This window comes from Clarias gariepinus, chromosome 22, assembly GCF_024256425.1.
Source record: "Clarias gariepinus isolate MV-2021 ecotype Netherlands chromosome 22, CGAR_prim_01v2, whole genome shotgun sequence".
NCBI lineage: Eukaryota > Metazoa > Chordata > Actinopteri > Siluriformes > Clariidae > Clarias > Clarias gariepinus.
In genome coordinates, this window is record NC_071121.1 from 7,803,396 (window position 1) to 7,822,426 (window position 19,031).

The following is a 19,031-nucleotide window of genomic DNA, read 5'->3' on the forward strand; positions in this document are numbered from 1 at the left end:
TTTTGTAGAAACACTGGAAAATGCAAAAATTCCCAGAAAATAAGTACTTATTCGTTTACAAATCATAACAAATATCAGTTTATGAAACTGTCAAATATGACAGAATGAGCATGTTAACTATGTTTCAAGAAACTGTTATACAGTATAAGCTATTCCATCCATTCATCTAGAAACCTCTGTAGTCCAACGAGGGACCATGAAGGACAATGGTGATTACCATTGCACTGTATTTATGACTTTGGACTGTAGGAGGAAACCCACCAAGCAGGGAGGGTAGGTAAACCCCATACAAACAGACGCCGAGGTGGGAATCCAACCTGGACCCTGTAGGTGCAATTCGACAGTGGCAACCACTTTGCCACCGTGCCATCATATAGGCTATTGCTGACTATTTATTCAAATTTATTTTATGTTTTTTTTTTTTTGTTTAACAAAAAACATTTTCTTTTAGTAATAATAGAGAACTGAAATTTATGAATGTCAAAAAGTACAGACAATAAACGTACATCCTTTACAATAAAGATGCACTATATAAATTAATGAATTGATTTTTTGTGAAGCGCTGTATTAGTTATTATAAATATATCTATATAATAATATATTGAATATAAATGTCTGTCCACAATATACAAAGTCATACAAAAGAACTTTGAGAAAAGAAAAATAGTATGATGTATATTATATTAATTTAGTATAAATAATATTATCATATAATTATCATAGTATTATCATAAACTGTATATTCAATAATGTAGAACATATAGCAATACATTTAGTATTAAAATATTTATACTTTTTTTTCCTGAAGTGTGTATACATTTTTTGGGCTGACTCTATATACTGTACATATATGCATGCATCTATTCACCATTCTAAAGTTCTTGAAAAACTCTGCATTACAGCTACAAACCATTATTGTTTGCACTGGTATAAGTGTACATGAATTATGATAAATAGTAAGAGTGTTTTTATTTTTTGGCAGGCATTTTGGTCATCTTAAGTGCCCTTTACTATCTGCTATCTACTTTAAACACTACCTCTGCCATGGTTTAAGAGTTTCACGGTCAACTGTGGGTATTTAAAAGGGCAGGCTTCGTGTCACACCCCTTGTACACAGTAACGATGGGGAAGGTAGTCCTGGTTTCAGGTAAGTAATTTACCCTTAAAAAATTCACTTTAGATATATCTGAGTGTTAAGATGCTTAAAACATCCAAGATAAACCAAGATAACAAGTTTGCCTGTCTCTTTCTTTCTCGCATTGTGTACCTAGCATTGGCCCTGCTGCTTCATATGCAGCTTGGTAAGTATGTTGGTGTGAGCAATTTTTTTTTACCCCAGAACCAACAAGTGACATAAGACAAATTGACATAAATTCGCTGCTGTTTTGTACAGGCTCAGCCTACATTTTATCATGCTACTTCACCAACTGGGCACAGTATCGCCCCCCTCCCACCATTTACATGCCCAATGACATCGACCCTTGCCTGTGTACCCATCTCCTCTATGCTTTTGCCACCATGACCAATGATTACAAAATTGCCACATATGAGTGGAATGATGTGGAGCTCTACAGCCAATTCAATGCCCTGAAGGACAAGTGAGTGTGTTCTTCTGTTACAATATCACACTTTGACTCACATACTGTATACTTAATGTTATAAACGGAATTGTAATGTACTTTAATGTCCTCCTTTGTGTCTCAAACATATTTACAGAAACGGCAACTTGAAAACTTTGCTGTCAGTTGGTGGGTGGAACTTTGGCTCTTCAGGGTAAGGAGTTAATTACTTACAGAAAAGTTCAAATTCTACGGCATGTCAAACTTAACTAGGTTCTCCATCTTCCCACTAGATTTTCTGCCATGGTAGCCAGTTCTGCCAACCGCCAGACGTTCATCAATTCTGTAATTGTTTTTCTGAGGAAGTATGAATTTGATGGATTGGATATTGACTGGGAGTACCCAGCGAACAGGGGAAGCCCACCACAAGATCAGCAACTGTTCTCTGTTCTGTTAGCTGTGGGTATCAGATGTTTCAAAATAAAAATTCGTAGATATTAGCAGTGATGCATTTCTTTGAATTATATACAGTATATAAAGTGTCAGCCAAACGTTTCGATACACCTTCTAATTCCATTGTCTTTCCTGATCTTTATTTCCTGATTCCATCCAAAATATGCAATAATCTTTGAACTAAAGATTAAAAGGTGTGTCCAAACTTTTGACTGATAATCGAACACCATCTCTAAGCATTGTGTTCCTGTATTTCTTTATGCATCTGTGAAAAGGAAATGAGGGCTGCATTTGAGGCAGAGGCCAAGCAAACCAACAGAGCCCGACTGCTGATGTCTGCTGCTGTCTCATCAGGCCGAGGCACAATTGAGACTGCTTACCAGATTCCTCAGCTTGGACAGTAGGTCAAGACCACTTCCCCAAAAGTATATATTAAACTGTTGGTACCTGATATGTTCAATCTTATTTATGATCCTCTCCTCATCCAGATCACTGGACATGATTAATGTTATGTCCTATGACATGCATGGATCATGGGATCCTTTTACAGGAGAGTGCAGCCCCTTGTACAGGGATTCTTTCGACAGTGGATCTTACGTTTACTTTAATGTGGTATGTTAATAATAAGGCATGTTAATAAGCCAAGCAACATTCTGATTAAAGAAAATAAAAGTTTTTTAATCAGAGTCACAGTGGTAAGCTGCTGAACATTCAAAGTAAGCAGTTTGTATGTTTAAACTTTTGACATCATTTGTTGATGTTCATGCTATACAAACTGATGAAGCCTTAGTCTTAGTCTTAGTGGTGCCTACAGTAAAGGATTAGTATTGCTGTGTTTAGGTTTGGTATGACAATAATGTTACTTCTGCTAATTTGATGGCACTTATCAGGACTATGCCATGAATTACTGGATGAACAATGGTGCTCCTGCAGAGAAACTTCTTGTTGGATTCCCCACCTATGGAAACACTTTTACATTGTCAAACCCAGCCAACCATGGAATTGGAGCTCCGATCTCCGGAGCTGGAACGGCAGGAAAATACACTCAGGAAGCTGGGGAATTGGCATATTTTGAGGTACATTGAGCCACTGGTGTACTTCAAACATTTTTCTTTCATTCCACAGTTGCTTTAAACTTTTTTTTTTTTTGCCTGGTAGATCTGTACCTTCCTGCAAGGGGGCGCAACTGAGGTGTGGAACTCTCAACAAGATGTGCCATATGCCTATCAGGGAAATCAGTGGGTTGGCTATGACAATATCAAGAGTTTTCAGATTAAGGTAATTATCATTATGTTTAGTTTAACCTCATGTCAATACCATGTATGGACTTTGCAGTGTGTCGATGTACTGTATGCATGTTTAATTAGCAAAACATAAAAATAAAGCATGTTTTTAAAAAATGTCTCTGCAGGCCCAGTGGCTGATGAAAAGCAACTTTGGTGGTGCTATGGTGTGGACCATTGACATGGATGACTTTCTGGGCACTTTCTGTAACCAGGGCAAATACCCTCTGATTAACGTGCTTCACAAGGCCTTGAACCTGGACCAACAAAGTGAGAATTGCATTCTACAGGATTAATAACAGCAGTATCCATAATCTTCTTTTTACTTAACCTGTTATAAATGAGCAGTTAAGTATTTAGTGTCAAACACTGGATTATTAATGTAATAGTCTGTTCTCTTTTAAGCTTGCAGTCCTCCTGCAACTCCACTTCCCCCAATACCAGGAGTGAGCACCACAACCGCTAGTGCCAGTGGAGGCAGTTCTAATGGAGGAAGCTCAAGCAGTGGAAGCTCCAGCGGTGGAAGTTCCAGCAGTGGAAGCTCCAGCAGTGGAGGCACAAGTGGGATGAACAGCTCCTTCTGTGCTGGCAAAGCCAGTGGTCTGTACCCATTTGCTGCCAAAAGCAACAAGTTCTACGAGTGCAACGCAGGTCAGACTTATTTCCAGCAATGTGCCACTGGCCTGGTGTTTGACACAAGCTGCTCTTGCTGCAACTGGAGCTAAAGGCTCAATACGTTTATTAACTTGCTATCTTCACCCTGCTGTTATGATTTCTCTATTTTCTGGAAGGGTACCATCTTAATAAAAGAATAACAGTGTGATTCGCTGTAAGATGTTGTTGTGTGATAGGTGGGAAATCCTGGAATCATAACCTAAAAGCTGCTTAGATTTATGAAGCATCACTGTTCACTTTCTTTGTGCTCAGGGCTGTTTAATCATCTGTAATAAAGCTTATGAATTGGCTCTGCTTTTTTCATTAGTTTCATTTCTGAAGTTTCCTTCAAAGAGAGTACTGAGAAAATTTAGATATTTACTGTAAATACACACCTTATGCACTCTCTGCAAAAAAAATAAAAAATAGAAGTTTAACAGTATAATTAATGTAAATCACATAAATTAACTATTTTAGACTAAGACTTTAATGTACACACCATGCATGCTGTGTAAAAAAAGCATCTTTAAGGGTACCACACCGGTATTCATCAAGAGAGAGTTTAGTAGTCCCTTAGGAGTCCAATATTTAATATCAGAATGTTTGAAGCCCAGCTTGGCATCTCCTATTTAATAGCTTGATCATCCAATCCTTATTTTGCAGGCATCTCAGTTCTATTCCACTTTTTACAGAACCAGGTCAATCCAGTCTGTGCTTAGCCAAACCAAATTATATTCAAACCTAAATTCAAATTATAATTTCCTTTGTTTCACACACACACACCCACACAGTATGACGTGCAGTAAAATGCTTATTAATACTACCTGTGACACAGACATACATTAGAACCAGACATTGAGTTGTGGCTCAAAGTTTAAGGCTGGATAACTGATCAAAGTTCAAGCCTGCAGTCCCCCTGAACACAGGGTGGGTTTTTTGTTTGTTTGTTTGTTTGTTTGTTTTTTTTACAGTATGTTTAACCATTCTAGAAAATGGTGTAAATTCTAGAGACAGTTATCTGTGAAAATCCCAGGAGTTTCTGAGATCATCAGTTTATAAAATGCTCAAATCAGCCCATCTGGCAGGAACATCCATGTCATAGAGATCACACTTTTTCTCCACTCTAAAGCTTATTGTGACCATTAACTGAAGATATTTACCTGCATCTACCTGATTTTATGCAGTGTGCTGCTCCCATATGATTTGGTTGATTGGATACTTGTACAAATGATCAGGGGTACAGGTGTTCCTATTAAAAATGGATGGTGAGAGTTTACACTGAAATAACAACAGTATAATAAAGAATGTAACTGACTAATCAAATAAAAGCCATATCAATACCACTTGCACATTACAGGAACACTTGGCTGGGAGTTATTGCCACATCCACTGTACAGTCCTGGCCTTGCTTCAAACCATCTCCATATATAATGTCCATATATTTGGGCCATTAAAGGAGTTCCTGGGAGGCTAGCATTTTGGACATGAAGCAGGGAGTCTGAGAGGGGATTAGATTATATAGAGAGGAATAAAGGGAGTTTTTATTCTCCCAACTGTGCTCTGTTATTATGTACAATCAAAAAGCCTAGTTAAACTTGAACGCCCCTCTTAATATTATAAACAATATTAATGTTACAGGTGGAAATTTCTGGTCTTGATTTTTATATACATTTTAATAAAAAGTCTTTATCTGCTATCTTTTTGCAACATTCTCTCTCTCTCTCTCTCTCTCTCTCTCTCTCTCTCTCTCTTTCACTCTTCCCAACCCTCAAATGTTCACTTAATGAAAGAACAATACACATATTACTATTCTGTTTTATGTCCATTTCAGTTGAACATAGTACTAAGTCTACCAGTTGCAACATCTGGAAATTCTTTTCTTTTTTGGAGCACTGTGAGAGGAGCATAGAGCAGGATATATTCATGGAAAATGAACACAAGTTATAAAGTAATATGTGCATTTAGTTTCTAAACGATGATCAGTAATGTCAGAGATGTTGTTGTGGACTTAGTGTAGTGTACTGTTGTGTATGGTTTTTGGTGACACAGTTTCTAAGTGGGTTAGCAATTTCGCCTTGTACCTCCATGGTCCAGGTTCGATTCCTGCATCAAGCCAAAAATTATACTGTTCCCGAAGTCTCCATAGCATGTTTGTGATAAGTGATGGATTGGCCTGATGCCTACAGTCGGCCCTAGCTCCTTTGAGACCCTGTACAGAATAACTGATATAGAAGATGAATGAATGTATTGTTTTTACTGAACAGCTGGACACCATAAACCAAACGCCACTAGTAGAGATGGGGGAAAAATTAATTCAGTTATGAAACATGATTCTTTTGTGTGGGGATTCATGTATTGCCACACTGACTCCAAAATAGCCAAAAATAGACTTAAAAAAAAAACAGGTCACAACAGGACCGCATTTTTATTGTGTTACATTATTAAAAAAAACTCTGTTAGCGATTAATCTCTATATTTTCTTTATAAAATCTGCACTATTCTTACATGTTTATGTAATAAATAATAATAATAATAATAATAATAATAATAATAATTGTGGATGACGTAAAGATATGTGCTGCTCAGTTAAATAAAAGCTTTACAGCTTAATTTGATTTAAAGTTAAATATTAAACTTTTGTATTTGAAGTGGGTTTGTATTGTTTAAATGCTGCTCTTGGTTTTGTGAGAAAACTACTGTCATAGGAAACGTGCTACATAGAAAAATATAATATTGAATCAAGATGTTTAAAAATCGTGATATTTATAGAATTATAGAATTTTAATGAAAACAGCACCGAGTTATTGTGATAATATCGCATCGGGATTTGACTGGTGATTCCCATGCTCCTAATCTCTAGGGTTACCGTAAAACCCGGTGTATACGCACACCCTCGCGGCTCTGGATCGACTATTCGCCCTATTTCAGGCTTGAGTAATCGCTGCTACATCAGTCTGACTCTTGGGCTTGTTTCCCAGCTCTCTATCTGCACAGGCTGGAGGGGAAGATGGCATCCTCGGAGCAGGCAGAGCAGGTTAGTTTATTAAACGCATGTTGTGAACTTTCAGCGCGTCAGCCTTGTACGCGTATTTCGCCAAATCCTAACGACACTTAAGCATTACCAAAAAAGTTTTTAGCGCACTTTAATCTCGGCTAGCTGTGTCTGACAGGTGTGGGCCAGGCAGCGGTGCTACTAACACTCATTGAGATAAACCGCAGTGTTTTTTTTCGTCACGTGTGGACAGATGCACTGGTCCCGGTTTCTGTGGATACAGAAGCTAGCTAATAATACAAAGCTGCGCGTGCATTCTCTGATAGCTTAGCACAGCTCAGAGTTGATGGCTCTGACAGCTAGCGTGCTAACAGGCTAAGAGGCACACTGTTGGGTTTATCCAACCAAAACACACACACAAAACTTTGCTCTCGGTCCTGTGTGACCGACCTTACTGTACAACTTCCTATATGATCTTTCAATAATGTTCATCTTATGTTATAATGACATATTTCTATTGCATCCTTGAGTCTGATTAGGCAGAAGCTGTTGATTAATCTCTATGACAGCGGCTTTGAATCACTTCCGGTGCAAAGGTAACAGGTTCATGTCAATGCGCACGTTAGCAAAAAGACCCAGATTAGACCAGAGGCAGAGCTCAGTCACGAAATGTTAATATTAATGTTAATATAATGTCCACGTGAATAATGAATATTATTTCAGGTTGAAGCCCATGTACATGTCTGCCTGCAATGATGATGAACCCCTTAACTGTAATTTCACAAAATATTGTTTGGTGTGACATTACTGTACATGGTGTTAGTTTCCACAGGATCGGAGGCTAAATATGAGGAAATTGTACAAAATGTACCTACTTCACTGAAAGATTTTAAATCTACTTTTGTACTTTTGCTTAATTAAACAGCAATGTAAAATATATAAGAGAAACAAAGGTTAATTGCTTTTCTTTTTAAAAAAAAACAGCTTTTATTTTTAAAATGCATACAGCATTTCATCAAAAATAATTGCATCCGGAATCGCACTGTGTCACGCCAAGCAAATAATTGTGCAAAAACATTGGTTTCCTCAGAACCACGTGACACCAGCCGACCGCATCTTTTCGAACTGCTTGCTCACACACCATTGGGGGCGGTGTAACACACTCGGAGGACAGCGCTATCCACTCCTTTGGCTTGCGTGAGCTTGCACACGATTGGCTATAGAGCTGTGATTAATGTGGGAGCACGAAGTACCTCTCATCCCTCCCCTTTAAGAGAGCTCGGCCAATCAGCTCTCTCCAGACTGTGAGAGGTTACAGCATCACTCGGGAATCGAACCAGCGATCTTTGGATGATAGGGCGAGCACTTTATCACTGCGCCACTTGGAGGCCCCATTTTTCTTTTTTTACTCGAGTTACCTATGGAATCGTTCCAACCCTATAACAATCAATGGGAAGGAGAGGATATAGAAAAGTTTCATTTAACGCCTTGTTTACTTCATTTCATCTTTACAGTTTCATTTAACTTTAATACAGTGAAGCCTTGGATTGTGAGTAACTTGGATTGCAAGTGTTTTGCAAGACGAGCAAAATTTGAAAATAAATTTTAACTTGATAAACTAGTATTGTTTTGACATATGAGTAGTACTATCTGACCATTTTGATTTATACACATTCACATTCCATACAAACACATTCATGAACACCACTTACACATTACAGAAACTCGGCTGAGAGTTATTGCCACATCCTCTGTACAGTCCTTACCTCGCTCCAAGCCATTTCAACATGTTTAGGGCATTAAAGGAATTCCCGGAAGGCTAAGGCTTTGTGGAGCAGACAGTCCTATCATGGCTCCGGCATCCTGAGAAAACTTTCTACCTTGATGGTATCTAAGCGTTTGTGAAACTCTGGGTTAAGTGCATTAGTGTAGCAGGGGATTATATAGAGAAATAAATAGATTTTTTTCATAACCGTGTTGTTTTATTCTGCACGATAAAAGGTCCTGGTTTGACTCTTCTAATATTATAACACTATTAATGTTATAGTTAGACTTTTGCCATCTATCATACATTCAGGTTATTTTAGTCCACATTTACCCCTATGGTAAGATAAGATGTATAATTATTGGTATAGTGAAGTGGAAGGAGTCTCTAGTCAAGTCAAGTTCAAGTAGGCTTTTATTGTCACTTCAACCATATACAGTTCAGTACACCGTGAAACAAAACAACGGTACTCCAGGACCAAGGTGCTACATACAACATAAATTAACAGGAAGTACCTAGCTAACTAAGAAACCTAATTAGCTGACTAGTTGTGACAAGACAGATTGATATTTTAAGTTAACAGATTAACTATTTTCTTTTTCCTTTTTTTTTTTTTTTTTTTTTTACAAAAGAGACAACATAAAGTGCATGTGCAAATGTGCAAAGCAAACAAGAGCGACAAAGTGACAATGCGACAACATGACATTTCACAATTACTTTTTAGTAATGAGTTGAGGTAGTGGGAGGAGTGATAGTGTGTGTGTGTGTGTGTGTGTGTGTGTGTGTGTTTTATTTATTTATTTATTTTTTAATCAGTCCAGTCCCTTTTTATTGAGCAGTCGAATAGCTTGTGGGAAAAAGCTGTTACACAGTCTGGATGTGTGTATCCAATTTCTTCAGTACCTTTTTCCAGCTGGCAGGAGGGTAAAGAGTCTGTGTGAAGGGTGTGGCCAATTAGCCACAATGCTGGTGGCTTTGCTGATGCAGCGTGTGGTGTAGATGTCTTCAATAGAGGCAAGAGAGACCCCAATGATTTTCTCTGCTGTCCCCATTATACGCTGTACGGTCTTGCGGTCCGATATGGCATAATTCCCAAACCAGACAGTGATGCATCTGCTCAGGATGCTTTCGATAGTCCCTCTAGTGTTGGCGCTTTCCAATAAGCAGAGTTAAAGCTCTAAATGTAAATCTTCTGGCACTGAAAAGCTTCATTGTCGATGTGTAATAAAGATCATCTACAAAGACAGTGAAACACAGTAAAAATGATTGATGCTGAACCCACTGAAGTTTTAACCCCTATCCCCCCGCCCCCCCCCAAAAAAAAGCTAAATCAAGGTCTCCTTAAAGATTTCACAAAAAATGTTATTACAATTTTTAAAGACCTTCCAGTGTATTTTAAATGTTTGTTGTATTAGAGATTGAAGGAAAAAATTAATTCAATTATCAATCGTGATTCTTTTTCAAGCGTTTTCAGCTTGATCAGCCATGAGCCTTGGGTATAACCGATTCTGTTCCGAGTGCACGGACATCCGAGTGTTGCAACAGAAACCAATTTTCATGATGTTACATTTTAATACTGGTCCCCGACTTCCGAACAAGTTCTGTTCTAGGAGCGCGTTTGTAAGTCAGATTTGTTCTTAAGTCCGAGTATTATACGGCTTTGACACGGACATACGATAAAAAGCATACCAATCCACTTGACTATCCACACTGCCATCATGTGGCCAAACACTGTAATCGCGCCTAAGTAAATAAATCTCACAGTGAAACGTAACAGTGTTATCTCCGGCCTTTAAATCTCGAGGGGAGTCCTGGATGCCATTTTTGTCTGAGCTGTTTTCCACTGTGTTTTGGACGCCATTTTTGTCTGGACTGTGAACTGTGTTTTGTTTAGGGATTTTTTCAAAATTAGGATTATTCACCATCAGGACAGCTTTACAGGACAGACATTTTCTATCATTGTGCTCCCTGACTGATTCATTGAAACTCGTGAGGCCGACTCAAAGTCCTCTTTTTAGATAAAAGTACATTTTCAAAATCAAGTTCCCAGTGTCCGGAGGAAGAGTGAAGAGGCATAGAATCCAAGTTGTTTCAATCCAGTGTGAAGTTTCCACAGTCTGGGCTGATTTGGGGTGCCATATCATCTGATAGCGTTGGTCCACTGTGTTTTATCCTGCTTAAAATCTGCCCAGTCGTCTACCAGGTGACCTGTCTGCTTTCATTTGCTGGCAAGCTTTATGGAGATGTAGATTAACATTTTCAGCAAGACTTACAGTAGCACCTGCCAACAGCTTCAAAACCATCACTAAATGATTTGTCAAAACAACTAAAAAACAGCTATCAAAGCAACTTGATCTTCAGTAATACCCTCAGCAGTGCCACAGGCTGATCACCTCCATGCCATGCCGCATTTGTAATTTGTGATAAAGGAGCCCCAAACAAGTATGGAGTCCATAAATAAACATAATTTTTTTTTAGTTAATGCTTTCCGTTTTTTTTTTTTTTTTATTAGTCTTAGGAAATAGTTTAATATTTTTGAGATACCGGATTTTTAATTTTCCTGAGCTGTAAGCCATCTTCTTCTTTCCCTTTCAGTCTGTAAGCCATAATCATCAAAATTAAAACAAAAAAGGCTTGAAATATTGCACTTCACATGTATTGAGCCCAGAATATACGAGTGTCGCTTTCATTTAATTAATATGATCATTTTTTAAATGCACTGTAAAGCTTTACACGTTACACAATACTTAGTTACATTAACACAATTTTGTGATTTTTGAAAATAAATAAATTATACAGTAACATGCTTGTATCTCAAATTGTGGAGGAAAAACAAAGCTGTTGGGTGCTTAGAATTTAGTCATTTTAAAGATACCAGTCTAATAAACAAACAGTGAAATTGTTTAAAGTGAGATTTTTACAGCCTCTGTGATTTGTGTCTAGACATTATTTAAAATTTAACAAAACTAAAATTTATTACCTAATGAGATTTGATAACCTCGACAATGCAGGTCATTTCTTCTTTTTCTTCTTCTTCTTCTTCTTCTTCTTCTTTGGGCTGTTTCCTTTCAGGGGTCGCCATAGCGAATCATCTGCCTCCACCTAACCCTATCCTCTGCATCCTCTTCTCTCACACGACCTGACTTCTTGTCCTCTCCCACTGCATCCATAAACCTCCTCTTTGGTCTTCCAGACCTCCTGCCTGGCAGTTCCAACCTCAGCATCCTTCTACCGATTATATTTACAATCTCTTCTCTAAACATGTTTAAACCTCCTCAAAATCTGGCCTCTTTATGTTCGCTTAATGACCTATTCGAATCAAGTCTCACTGATTACTTTCGGAAACACCGGACTGCTTACAGTCTACTTTCTTTTTCACTATTTATTCATCATATATATGTAAGTGTACATGAAATTATTTTTTCGCATATTACAGATTTTGGGGCTTGGGTCAGAGAACAAGCCCCAAAATACAGTGATTCATGATACAGTGCCCCTGGTGGAGACAGGGTGAATTACCATAAATTGAATTTAATTGAGTTTAATTCCTTTATTGTCCCTGTCCAGTGAGTTATGCAACTCCCCACCATCCTTTGTTACACTACACTACACTATACTACACTACACTAAACAGTGGAATCTTGGATTACGAGCATAATTCGTTCCAGAAGTGGGCTCGTATTCCAAAACACTCGAAAACCAAATTTCCCCATAAGAAATAATGAAAACTCAAATTATTTGTCCCACAGCCTAAAAAAATAAATGCATAAAAATAATTAACACAAAATATTAAGTAAAAATAAAACAAATTAACCTGAAATTTACTTTAAAAAAAGTAAAAATAAATCCCAACAGATAAGTGTTTCCGTTTGTGCGTGCAGGCGCTGTGTGTGTGTGTATGAATCTAAAGTAAGGTCCCCTCTCCCCCTTCTCGTCTTACACAGTTACCCTTCCTTCACTCCTTTCTCACACACACACACACACACACACACACACACACACACACACACACACGCGCGCGCACACAACGGAAACACTGCTTTATCTGAAAATAAGCAAGAAATCTCTCTAATGACACTAGATTGAGCGACACACTAAGAAAATTCCTTTTCAGAGCAGTGTTTCTGTGTAAAGCAGAGAGAAAGAGTGTGTGTGTGTCTGTGTCTGTTCAGGGAAGACGATTATGCACCATTCCGGAGCACAAGGGAGAGAAAAACAGTTGGCTCAGTTGTGATCAAGTGATGCTCGGCATCAAAACAAGAAGCGTATGCGTGATACATAATACTCGGTACTCGTAAACCAAGACTTGTTCGTTTTTCAAGTCAAAATTTATTAAAAATCTTTGCTCGTCTTGCGGAACACAAACTGCGTTACTCGCAATCCGAGTGTTCACTGTACTATTCTATACTACACTATAATATATAATAATTAACTGTTCCGTAATTAAATAATATATAATACGATACTACACTACACCATACTATACTATACCATACTACACTACACTACACTACACTACACTATACTATGCTATACTACACTATACTATACTACACTACACTATACTATACTCTACTATACCGTTCTATACAATACTATACTATATCTATGTACAGTTCATGTGCAGTTGTCTCAGGTTGTTCAATATTACAGTATTCTACTGCCAAGTTGCAATGATGTGATTGATTGTTTATATATAATTTAATGAAAAATAGACAAGAACATAGTAAAATGTATTTACATGGGGTAGAAGGAGGGGGAGTTTAATGTACAGATTGCAAAGTGCAGTTGGCTTAGGTTGTGCAATATAGGGTTCTAGTGCAAAGTTTGCAGTGAGTTAGTTATAACTTTAAACTCTTGCTCAATTGCCCACAATGGCAGCCTCGTGTCAGACACACCTCCTCGCTAACCCATCAGAGTTCATGTGGTGCACGGTGTCACAGGTGCACACAACACGTTAGCTGGTTTGTGAGAGGCAGAGGTGAGCAAAGTATGCAAATTCTGTACAGTACTTAAGGTAAAGTAGAGATTCCCTAGGGATCCCTAGAAGTCCATTTTCTGAGCGGAGTAAAAAAGCAAAATTATTTACCTTTAGGTATTAAAAATACTTATAGTATTATGAATGAGTCAGCAGGTGGCGACATTCTCACTTCAAATACTACGCCGCAAGGTGGTTAGGTAATGCAGTGCCATGCAGAAGTATATAGTTAAGTATGCATACAGGTATTTGATGTAGAGTACTTTTGAGCTGAGTAAAAAGTATCTTCTGATAAAACTACAGATATGTGAAATATGTCCATGCACTCAGTCAACTCCCAGCTCAGGCATGAGGGAACCCAGTAAAATTATTGGCACCCTTTTCAATAGATGCAGTGAACCTAAGACTTCACCTCTCTTTAGAAAAAAATTAAATAAAAAAAAAAGATTATTGTTTAACTATTGTAAATGTTTATTTCCTGTAGCACTGTTGAATCGGTTTGGTCAGAGGGTGTTGATTAGTTTCTATAACAATAGACCTTGGGCTTGTAAACTGAACACGCTGAAGTGGATTAAAGAAATGTGCTGCTATGAGACATTTATTTATTTATTTTTAAGGAGTTAAATAAATTGTGCTTTGCATTAACTTAATGAGAAAAGGAGAAAAAAATAGATACTTGTGAGGGAACAACTGTTAATAGCTCACAAATGTTCCCCAAGATTAAATAAAAACAGCTATAAACTTCAGGTTTGGGTATATTGTGCGGCGAATGCCTCTAGATGGCGCTGTAACACAGTTGTGCATTATTTCTTTGCAGAGCGGCCCTCCAGGCAGAGATGATGCTCCACCACGGGAAGCACTGGTAAGTTTTTTGTTTGTTTGTTTTTGTTTGTTTGTTTCCCCCCTCTTTCTCCGGATGTCAGACCCTTTCTCACTAAACACTCCTAAATTCTGTAAAGGACTCCACACACATTTTTGTTTACTTTCCATAGTAAACTGCACGATGCAGATTTCCGTCAGAATCATAACTTGTGGTATGAAATCGTTCATGGTGATTAGACTTGGCTGCATTGTCTTCATCCATCCAGGTCACCATGCAAACTGATACTACTTATGACTAAAACAGTGCACATTTCATATTTAAAAATCAAAACAGGAACATTGTGTGATGGCTCGGGAAAAACCTTTCACGTGGTGAAACTGAGGTTTTCTACTACAACCGGGTCTGAAAGCTAAAAAACTTCCCAGAACTAAAAGATATTTCTCTTTTGTCTGTATCTCAACCACAAGTTTGTATTAGTAGTATTTTACCATCTGGTTATCCCCAAAACAAAAAGGAGAGCATGCGAGACACCTTGCAGATTTCATTCAAGATGTAAGCAAGTTAGACATCCTAGGAAAACTGTTATAATCTTTAAAACCATTTTTATGCATATCCTATAATTGTTTAGAGAAATCATAGGTAAGATAATGCAGTAATTCATTTATACAATATTTGGGGAAATATCATTTATATTATTTATTTTAAAACCATATTTTAGGCTATTTCTTTAGAATCCAACCTCATTGATGTCTGTTTCCAGTTCTTATTGAAATAAACTCTCCAGATTATTTAAAAAGATTTTGTTACAATTTTAAACCTTTAAAAGGTTGAATGATTTATTAAATGTAGCCCGTTCCTTATGACATTAGTTTTTTTTAAAAACAAACAAAACAATGCAGCGTTAAAACAATACAAACCAACTTCAACATTTTACTTAAATTACTACGATTACGAAACTACGATTTTAGTGAGCAAAATATATTTTTATGTCATTTACCATAATTATTATTTCTAAATAAACTTGGCAAAAATTACCGCCTCCAAAGTCTCAAAACTCGACAGTGGGCGCATTGGTTGAGTGGCTGTGAGCAAGCGATGTTTCGAACACACGCAATTTCCAACTAATTTACCCATGCTGTGTTTGCGGTTAAAACCGGTGTAATGAGTGGGTTTTGCTCAGAGTTTGAAAAAAAAAAAGGCAGATCTGAGGCTTTTAACGCACACAGTTTACAAATGTACAATAAAACCATAAAATGTGCTTCTGTTGCGCCATTTGGAAGCTTCTGAGCTCAGTACAGAATATTTTATATATGAGGCTGATCCACAGTCACGCTGATCAAACTGAAAACCTGACAATCCTGGTTGCTAGCCGATCGAATGGTTCTCTATTATAAATGTAAAAATAGTTTTTAAAAATCGATTTTGGAGTCAATTCGGAAAAATGGGAATCGCCACACAAAAGATTCACGATTGAGAACTGAATTGATTTCTTTTCCAACTCTAATACATACAGTAGGTGCAGTGATTTGTATTGCGAGACTTTAGGTATTAAAATTTTTTTAAATATCCCAATGCGATATTAGATTTTTTTTAGATTGTAAATTTAATACGAAAAAGGCTAACATAAGTTGAGTATAAACTGAATGCCTTTATGTTTTAGGCCAAGCTAAAAGTAAAACTCAGTTATTCTCACCATGCCTGTTTAACAACGCACGTGTTCAAGTAATCCGTCTAATCCGAGTATTATCTCGTCTGTTTTTATCTTGTTCTCCTTTTTTTTTTTAGTATAGCAGCCAGCCAGCTTTTAGGCGAATTACTGACACTTACTGGGCTGAATCGGTAACACTCTCCTTTCCGGTTAAGGATCAAGTTTAGCATTACTGCCACCTGCTGAACTTAATCGGTAACGCTCAAGAGTCAAGTTTTCCGAGATCTCGCAAAATGTTTGCAATTTTGTCTGATGCCCTGTTTTTTATTTTTTTATTTTTTTAAATTAGATACAGGGTCTGTTAAACATTCAAATCCGAGGAGATCAGCATTTTTGGAACTAACAAAAGCTTTTGATCTCACATTCCGCCCCATTCTGATTTTTAATGGGGTCATGATAGTTGCACTAATGAGTAGAATTCTTATTAAAGTGGCCAGTAAGTGTATTTAGCATTTTAGTCTCAGCATGATTACTTGTGGTGATTTGTGAATTGTTTTCCTTTGTTTAATGTGATTTCATGGCAAATTTCGAACTATGAAAACTCGCTCCTCAAAATGTAGGTTATTCATGCCGCTGGCTTTCACCCAAATGGTCGACAAGTCTCTTTGGCGTTCTTCTCTTTTTTTGATGAGCAGCTCTTTCCCCGTTAAGTGGATTATTACAGTCCTGGATAATTCATGTCACAAGGCATTATTTGGATGAGGTGAATAATTGAAATCTGTGTCTGAAAGGATTTGATGTGGATGAGAGGAAGGAGGACCGGTGGCAGGGTTGGCGTGAGGTGGCGTGTCAGTCAGGGCACAGCAGTCACGTTAAACACTTCTGACTCACCTTGCTCCGACTGGCCAGGTTTGGACCTGCACTCATTTCTCTGGCACGTCACTCAAATGCAGCACCAATCGTTGTGGAGCTGGTCCCGCCCACTCCCTGCGGTTTAGTTCATAATCCTGCGATTAAAGCTTGAAAAGTGACACATTCATTCAAAACTATAGCGTGAATCTTAAATTTTGATCTGGTCCTGGTAACGTGGCTCAATGCTGGACTCCCTTTTGTCTTTTTCTCTCCATTTTGAGCTGTGAATAGTGAAGCCAAACAATGTAGGAGTTGGGAGTCCTGCTAAAATCACATGAATATGAATTTTTTTCACATGCCCAGCAACAATAAAAACAAGTAAAACATAATGAGCTCACTGTGGCTGTTTTACTTTAAAATAAAATCTATTCTTTTTTCCTCATGAATAAAGAATGTAATAACCCGATCATGCATGTGATTTTTTGTTTTAAAAAGAAATTCAACTGAATGTATTTTATTTCAGAAACTGATGCTCTTCGGGGAATCTCACTCACAACACTCTCTAAAGTTTAATAAATCAAAAGAATTTGAGTGCTAACAAGCTACTGTAGCAGTGTAAAGTCTCATGTGTAATGAATGTAATAATTAAAATGACAGGAATACATAGTTAGAGAATATACTATAGCTTGAGTCAGTAAAAATTTAATTAGTGCACTTTAAAAAAAAACATTTAAAGGCATGCAGTGGTAGCAAAACTGTGTTTTGCACTGTGATGCTTAAACTTTGCTATCCAACCATATGTTTCACACGTGTGCTGACCCAAGGGGACAGATCGGTTTGATCAGACAAGGCCACCGTCTTCCACTGCTTCTCTGGTCCAGTTCTGATGCTTGCTTGTCCTTTGTAGACACTGTTGGTAATGTACAGGGGTCAGCATGGAACCCTTTGACTCGTCATTGGCCATGCAGTCCCACTATACAGCGAGCTTATCACATTTTGGATCTTTCGAAAGTTCCCGATTCAAACCTATAGTGAGAGTTAACACATCATGTGAAAGTCTTATACGAAAAGCTGTACAAGGGTCGGTTTCCCCTCGGAAAAACTTTTCAGGCACAGTGGCACTAAGTTGATTTAAGCTTTTGTGCTCGCATACAAAAAGTTTTGGTTATATTTTTCTTGCCAAATATAAGAGGTATTAATTGCAAAAGCACAGCTGTCAAAGCTACGAATAACTTCACAATCGAGAATTTTACAACAAACTATGTTAAAAAAACATATCATTTATGTTATAAAATTAATATTATGTTATAATATAATATTAATCTCATTCAACTAATGTGGTTGTTTAAATATTCTATTGAACCCTTAGCCAAATAAACAGGAAGTCCGATCTCATCATACAGGGCCTCAATACAGAGTAACACCTATTTAAAAAAAAAGTAAGTTATTAAATAGTAAACTGCCAAAAAATGACGAGTGAAATATTCTTGAATAAGATTGCACCAAACAAAATGGACAATTATTATTTTTATTTCTAGTCTTGCATTCTAAAATTGCTGATGATAATTTTAAGATTTTCTTAAAACAAACAAAATTGTCGGCCAATAGTACAAGATGCTTCGGAAATTTGCTTCCATCCATCTATAGTAGAAACCTGTGGTCCAACTAGGGTCCGTGGAGGCCAGACACACACATCACACACGACGGGCTATTTGGAAACGCCAGGTAGCCTAATCTGCATGTCTTTGGACTGTCGGAGTAAACTGGAGAGAAATATGATTAATAATAGTGTATTTGGTTTGTTGTAATCTTATTTTAAGAAATGGTTTCCAAGCTGGGTTTATAAAGACTTTCCTAAAAACTGGCTTTTTTTCCCCTATAGTATAGAGAGTCAAGTCGTTACATCACTGTATACGCCCATGTACTTCTGCACTTCTCTAGCATTCTAGCGGCAAAATAATTCTAAAATTCTAGCGGAAAACACAACAACAACAGCGAATTCCTAAATGAATTTGCGAGCAGTT

The 19,031-nt window shown here is 37.5% G+C and overlaps 2 protein-coding genes across 3 annotated transcripts in view; both read left to right on the forward strand.

Moving 5' to 3' along the window:
- Positions 1–1,082: 1,082 nt before the first annotated feature.
- LOC128510617 (acidic mammalian chitinase-like) lies at positions 1,083–4,260 on the forward strand. Its single transcript, XM_053483036.1, has 11 exons — positions 1,083–1,147; positions 1,272–1,301; positions 1,394–1,598; positions 1,717–1,773; positions 1,853–2,018; positions 2,288–2,412; positions 2,501–2,624; positions 2,903–3,088; positions 3,171–3,290; positions 3,424–3,565; positions 3,701–4,260. Exons 1-11 carry the CDS (start codon positions 1,123–1,125, stop codon positions 4,018–4,020), a joined length of 1,500 nt encoding a protein of 499 aa, XP_053339011.1. The 5' UTR covers positions 1,083–1,122; the 3' UTR covers positions 4,021–4,260.
- A 2,588-nt stretch (positions 4,261–6,848) lies between these two features.
- Positions 6,849–19,031, forward strand: part of pex14 (peroxisomal biogenesis factor 14) — a 114,148-nt gene continuing 101,965 nt past the window's right edge. For both annotated transcript variants that reach the window (XM_053482695.1, XM_053482696.1), the window contains exons 1-2: positions 6,849–6,983; positions 14,502–14,546. In XM_053482695.1, coding sequence (XP_053338670.1) covers positions 6,957–6,983; positions 14,502–14,546 — 72 coding nt within the window. In that variant the 5' untranslated portion in view covers positions 6,849–6,956. The remainder of the gene's footprint in view (positions 6,984–14,501; positions 14,547–19,031) is intronic.